The 6,898-nt window shown below is 38.5% G+C and overlaps 1 protein-coding gene across 1 annotated transcript; it reads left to right on the top strand.

The window, feature by feature from the left end:
- The first annotated feature begins 3,359 nt into the window (after window positions 1–3,359).
- On the top strand, window positions 3,360–6,651 carry LOC113077179 (uncharacterized). The gene is made up of 3 exons (XM_026249641.1): window positions 3,360–3,812; window positions 3,909–4,040; window positions 4,916–6,651. The coding sequence occupies exons 1-3, from the start codon at window positions 3,752–3,754 to the stop codon at window positions 5,359–5,361; spliced, it is 639 nt and encodes a 212-aa protein (XP_026105426.1). The 5' UTR covers window positions 3,360–3,751; the 3' UTR covers window positions 5,362–6,651.
- Window positions 6,652–6,898: the final 247 nt, after the last annotated feature.

Genomic DNA, 6,898 nt, shown 5'->3' with positions numbered 1-6,898 from the left:
GTACTCATGTTTGCCTTTGTTATTTGTCATGTCCTGTTGGTTTGTATCTGTGTCCCAGTCTGTCATGTCAGTCGTGTCCCGTGTTTGATGTTCCCTTGAGGAGCGTCTGGAAGCCGCTCCTTAAGGGAGGGGTTCTGTCATGATTCTGCCCTCGTGTCCTTGATTTTTCCTAGTCTTGAGGCAGGATCATGACAGACCCATGTTTTGTGTACAAGCGCATGGCCTTGTCTTTGGGCCATGTGCTTGTGTTGTCTCGTTCCCTTGCCCCGCCCCCCTTGTTAACCTAGTCGTGTCTTGATTGTCCCATCTGTAACACCTGTCGTGTCTTGATTAGTTCCCCTATTTAGCTTTCCTAGTGTGCTCTGTCTTGCGTCGGTTCATTGTCATTGAGATTTGTACTTGTCATTGTGATTGTCCCTCAACTGTGTTCTACAATTGTGATTGTGTGTGAGATTGTGCTGTACCCGCTGAAGTCCTTGTATTACCGTGAGTGTTTATAGTTAGTATTTTGAGTCCTTGTTTATCTTGTCAGTCCAGTCCTGTTTTAGTTATTTAGTCTTTACCTTGCTCCGTGTTTTCCCCCTCGTGGGTTGTTTTCCCCTTTTTGTAATAAACCCTTTGTTTGAGAATCCCTGTCTGCACCTGATTTCCTCCCTTACCAATACCTGACAATATCATAAATAATAACAAAAACATTTGGCTGCTTTACTTTCACACCTTTTCTACAAATCGTTCAGGAGAGATAAAAAGGGAGAAAGAAGTTACTTGAGATATAATAGCAAAGCATATCTATTCAATTCCTGTTCCCTTAAGACTGGCTAACTTTTGGGGCGTCACTCATCACACACACACAAGAGAAAGATATGCTTCTACTTGGAACTGTTGTGGCGATGGCAAAAAGACAATTCCTCTAAATAATGAAGTAAACCTTCATCTGGCATTTAAAAAACATAACATATCTATTTTCTGAACCTGTTTCCAAAGCCAAATGATGTACCCAACTTAACTTCTATTATCTGTAAAAAAATAAATAAAACTGGCAACAGGGATCTCTACCAATCAAAGGCTTTGCTTAACACTAAAAGTTAAACTCCAATCAACCTATAGCCCTGTTGTTTGAAGACAGTGGTTGCTGTAGTAGGAAGAATGAGGCAATTTTCTACAACAGAGACCACTAGCGAAACAGCGGGTAACTAACTGATAGGGGCAAGGAAACGGATAATTCTCTACATAACCTCTAACTGCAAGGAAATAGGTTGATTAACCCTAATCTATTTAAGTAAAGCAAAAGTAAAAACCATTCTAAGAAACTAAAGTAATTTTGTGTAAAAAAGGTAAAGATCTGTGCACTTGTGTGTGAGACACTGTCCTTTGGTCTTGTAATGACATCCATGCTCAAACCGGAGTCTTCCACTGTTGAACTCCCAGATAAACACCAGTGTTGGGGGGACACCATGGTTAGAAAAGACCATCCATACTGAATGGAGCACATTTACACCGCAGCTGCAAGATGTTTACTATAACACTGAAAACAGTGTTCCATGGAACATCACAGTACTTCTAACCTTTGGTCAATTTCAAAACAAAGGTAAATTTAGACTCTCCTCACAAGCAGAACTGCCTGATGTTATATTGCAGGACTGGACTTCTGGTCTCTCTCTGGTCTCTGTAGAATACAGGAAAGAATATGAGGAAGGCCAGGAAGGGTGGAGTTGTGCATCACTCTAGAAGCAACCACTACATCACTGGTTCACATGCTTTATAGACACAATACGTTTATATGCCCACCATAACTCAAACAGTCACTGACCTTCAATAGAGACTGTGGATGACATGGTTTGGTCTTGGAAACGGTCTGTAATAGACTCTTGGGCAGCAGTGCTTGTAACACTAGCGGGAATCTACAAAAAATACAGATAAGCTTGCTGGCATCACCTGGGAGAGTCATGCAAGTTCAAGATTAACCTGACAACCTGATTGATTACCACCAAGAAGTGACTTCTGATTTTTGGTTATAATTGTTGGCACTAGCAAGTGATAGGTTTTTGTGTAATCTCTGTGGCATCATGAAACTCACACAGCTTAACACACAGTAGCAATTAAGACAGAGATGATTTCATTGTTATAAAGATGTCTAAATGTATAGGCTTTAAATCTTGACACCAATTCATAGGGAAAAAAATCTAAATAACCCACCTCTTTGCTCCAGGGCCATTATTTCCCACCATAATCATAGGTGAGTGCAGTTCCTGCCCTAATTTCCTTCAGTGCAAAAAGGCAGAGATGTGGCTTCCCTTCTGCTTCGATCAACTTCATTCTGCAATTTGGTGCCTTGTGCTCATCGTTTACCAGTCGCCCAAATGACCCATCTTCAAGTGCTCCATCAATACTGCAAATTTACAAGCATTATGCACTAAACAGACGTTTATAGTGACACGCTTTTGAATTGTACTTTAATTTGTAAGCAACTACACTAATGCCAACATCCAATACAAGTATAGATGTTCAATGCATAGTTGATTAATTCTTTACTTCAGAAATCCAGACTTCTCACTATAGAAATCTAAACACATTAGTCATTCTGAACCTACCACCATGTCTTCCGCTTCCATATGAAATCAAACATGAAGATCGAACATGCATTGTGGTACAGTTTACGTCTGTGTTCAGCTTCAGCTGCATCAATGAGCTCTCCTCTATACTCCACCATAAAGTCTCCTTGATTGAAAACAGCTTAAGTGAAGATCCCACGACCTGCAGACACAACCTTATTAGAGACACAGGGGTAGCAGACTATCCACTGGATACAACTCAGCACTGCAAATAATCCCAATCATTTATTCCTATAAAATCACTGCTATGCAACATTGTGCTTTTTTTTATTCTACATGTAAAATTATGAATACATGTCCAAGTGTAGAATACAGCAACAGACAGGCCCACTATTAACTAAAATATTATTAAAATACTATTAACAACTTTAATTTATATCGAGGTTTGTACAATTAATAGTCATAAGCCCTATTCGGACGGGACTAGTTTTCCAAACGACGTTTGAGTAACGATTCTTATCAACCTACATCTGTGATTTTATGTACTCATTCGGACGGGACTAACATCTCCGTGTTTATTACCGAGGTAGGAGTGTCTGTGTTTTACATGTGGGAATTTCAGAAGATCACATGTTAATAATGCGTGGATTGCGTATGGTCATATGACCGATCAATGGAAAGATGGCGGCAAAAAAGAAAGTTACGCGACACTGGAGTAGGGAGGAAACATTAGCTCTAATTTCTGTTTGGAGCGAACCTACGTTTCAGTTTCAGTTTGAAAATTGTATACATAACCACAAGTTAAAAAAGTTTGTGAGGTTTGTCCATCAATTCAAAATACCTTCGACTGGGTGAAGTGCAAAGACCGTATTGAATATCTCAAACGACGTTACCGCGAATGTGTGAAGCATAACAAGAAGACGGGGTCGGATCCACAACGCTGCCCATTCTTTGAGGAACTGGACTCTGTTCTTGGTTAGTTGCTACTTTTAAGAGTATTCATTTTCTATTGAAAAATAATTAACAGCGTACAAAATACTTAAACTTGTGGCTAATAAGCATTCATATGAAAAAAAGACAAATAATAAAATGCAGTGAATAAGCTAGTAATAGAGACAAGAATTCTGTTTACGATTTAGTAATTTAACCAGTACTGTCGATATTGAGTAGATATTTCTGTTTCGTTAGCTTGTCGTCCTATGACTAACCCCGGAGATGGACACATGGATGTGTCAAGTTCAGAGGAAGGTGAAAATTCTGGTAAGTTTGTTATTTTTCCCTTTATAAATTTCAATGTTGCCATTTAATTAATATCTTGCAGCTCCGAAATGTTCTAAATGATATGCTTTGTTACAGGTACCAGTTCACACTCATCGAGTATAGTAGAGCCATCAGGAGACCAAGCAGCTGCAATGACAGCATCTGATAATGACAGTGGTCCAAGGTCAGAGCTGACCTCCAATCCCAGCCAAAATTCGATCATTACAAGTATGTTTTTTCCACTCTCTCTCTCTCCAGTAAACCTGCTTAAGTTGTCTTGCATGTCATTTCTGTCATGTTGTTAGGGACGTGACCGTATTTTCATCATTTCAAATAATGGTAATTGCTAAAATTTTATTGTGGTATACTGTTATTTCACAGAATTGAATTAGCTTACCAACAACTGTTGTTCTCCTAACATTTTCAATATTTTTCCATATAATAAAGAACAATACCAAAAACATATAAAGCAACATTTTCAAACAGGTTGCACTGGAAAATGTAACACTATAGAGAAAAATGTGACCCTTTACAGTGAGTTAACATTAGTTAGTCCATAAAAATAAACTAACAAGGAGCAACATCTACATTTATTTCACATTATTGTTCTTTGTTAATGTTAGTTAAAGTACTACAGTTCATTGTTAGTTCAGGCTCTTTAAATATATTAACAGATTGGCCTACTACATTTGATTTTAATAATGTATTAGCAAATGTTGAAATTAACATTTAGCAAGATTAAAACATGATTTGGTATTTATTTTCTATTGTTCATGTTAACTAATAAATTATCTAATATTACCAGAACTATTGGTAAAGTTTTACTGAACAATAATAAAGAATCATAACAGTTTAAAAGGTTTTTTTATAGTACATTCATAGAGAAAAAGTTTTAAATACTGTTCAGAAACAAAGTAACTGGTTAAAAAGTATTTTTCAAACTCATTATAAATATAAAAAAAAATCATTATGAATTATCACATTTTGAAGTCTTCAAAATAACAATACTGAGCATGTTCATTATCATGATATATTGTATTTTCATATGAAGGCACGTTTACTTGTCTTATAATGCAATGCAATTTTGTGATCTTTCTCATCAGGGTGTAAACGCAAAGGCAAAAAAACTCAAATCATGGAAGCCATGGAGAGAGGGATAAACATGTTAATACAACATGACAAAGAAACAACAGCAGCAGAGGTTGAACAGCGTCTTGACAAGGAGCACATGGCCTGGGAGAGACAGTTCCAGCAGGCCAGACTGGATCTGGAAAGAGCACGTCTTGAATTTGAGATGAAGCGTCAGGAAGCTGAAGACAGGCGTGCTCAAGATACCCAGCAATTCATGGTTCAAATTCTGCAAGTGCTTAGACCTGCAATGCCACAGTATGGACCCTCAACTTCATTTGCACAATATCAACATCCAGCTCAGCACTATTATCCATCTGATCCATTTGCTTTTCCACCTGGTGAAGCCTCACACCAAAATCTGTCAACATCAGTTGTCCAAGATCAACGTTCCCTGTCTGACCAAAGAAATGACCACTAGATGTTCTGGGCATTGTTTTTTTGCAAACATTGTGCAGTTGCACTTGTTTGTACAAGTTAAAAGAACTGTTTAAGGATCAAAATTGTTGTGAAAATATAGGACATGTTTTTTTGCACTATATTACGTTTACATTTTTTCACTTTAATGCCTAATGGTGAAACTTGAATGTGAAAGTCCAGTTTACGTTAAAAGTAAAGAGACAAATGTTGCATACATGTCATAACTTTTATTAGACATATAGATTGTAACTTTTTTTGGTTCGTACAAACAGTTGTGTTGATCTTACAGAAGAACCAGTTACAAAGGTGCTTGAAATGAAAAAAATAAATAAAATAAAACTACAAAAATATTAAGCGAATATATTTAATCACATTGCACACATCAACAATCACTGATTTTCAGAAATGTACCATACTTAATACTTCACGGATTTGCTCTGCAGTAGAACTGGCCAGGTCAAGCGGCTCGGGTGTAACAAGGGTACCTTCATCATCTGCATGTTCCTGCTCTGTGTCTTCCTCCTCAGGCATCTCTGCTCTGCTCTGCTCCTGTGGGAAATCCAGCTTCCAAGACTCACAAAAGTTGTGCAGCACAATGCAAGCTGCAACAACAAACTTAATGTTTGTAGTTTGACTATCAGTGCGCTTCATTAGGCAGCGCCATCTGCCCTTTAGACGGCCAAAAGCATGTTCCACATGAATTCTTGCCCTACTCAGACATGCATTGAATTGCAGTTGGGGCCCTCTTGCAACTCCTTCTGGGAACGGTTTCATGACATTACGAGAGAGACTATAAGCAGAGTCAGCCACAATCAGCACAGGAATGTCAACACCTTGTATTGTCTTGGTGAGTGGTGGAAAGCAGGTGCCATTTTCCAGCTTTGCATGTAGTTTTGAGTTTTGAAAAACAAAAGAGTCGTGGCACTTCCCTGGCCAGCCAACTTAAAAATCTTGAAACATGTACTGGTGGTCAACCAAGCCCTGTAGTATCACGCTGTACCACCCCTTTCTGTTGTAGTAATCAGTGTGAAAGCTGGAGGGTGCTAGGATGGGAATGTGTGTTCCATCCAGGGCCCCAGCACACATGGGAAACCCTGACTTCTCTTGAAATCCTTTGATTATGGTTTTCACGTCTTCTTCACTTTTTGGCATTCCAATAAACTTCCTTTTCAGTTGGCAGAGACCCTTACAAACCTCCCAAAATACATCACAGGCAGTGCTCACCCCAATTCCAAAGAGGTTTGCAACATCATGGAATTCAGTGTTACTTGCTAACTTGTAAAGTGTCAGAGCAACCCTTTTTTCCAAACTCACTGTGGTCTTCATGGTTTGTATTATTTGTATTTGGTTTAGTATGTAAGGATGAAGAAGGTCACAGAGATTTAAGAAGGCCTCCTCTGGCATTCTGAAGTTGAGGTACCACTCAGTTTCCCCAAAATTTTGCAGCACATCTGTCTCCCAGAAGGTGCTGGTGCGCTCCTTCTTAGCAATTGGTGCAGTTGTCATGCTGCAAACTATATAAAAGTACATTTTAGGTA

This window comes from Carassius auratus, unplaced genomic scaffold, assembly GCF_003368295.1.
Source record: "Carassius auratus strain Wakin unplaced genomic scaffold, ASM336829v1 scaf_tig00021918, whole genome shotgun sequence".
Lineage (NCBI taxonomy): Eukaryota > Metazoa > Chordata > Actinopteri > Cypriniformes > Cyprinidae > Carassius > Carassius auratus.
Note: the sequence above shows the minus strand (reverse complement) of the source record. Positions and strands in the feature narration are given on the sequence as shown.

Bases quoted from the DNA above. Each gene is read 5' to 3' on its own strand.
- LOC113077179 (XM_026249641.1), top strand. From the start codon at position 3,752: ATGACTAACCCCGGAGATGGACACATGGATGTGTCAAGTTCAGAGGAA. The intron at 3,813-3,908 runs GTAAGTTTGTTA...GCTTTGTTACAG, and splicing joins AGAGGAAGGTGAAAATTCTG to GTACCAGTTCACACTCATCG. The intron at 4,041-4,915 runs GTATGTTTTTTC...CTTTCTCATCAG, and splicing joins CCAAAATTCGATCATTACAA to GGTGTAAACGCAAAGGCAAA.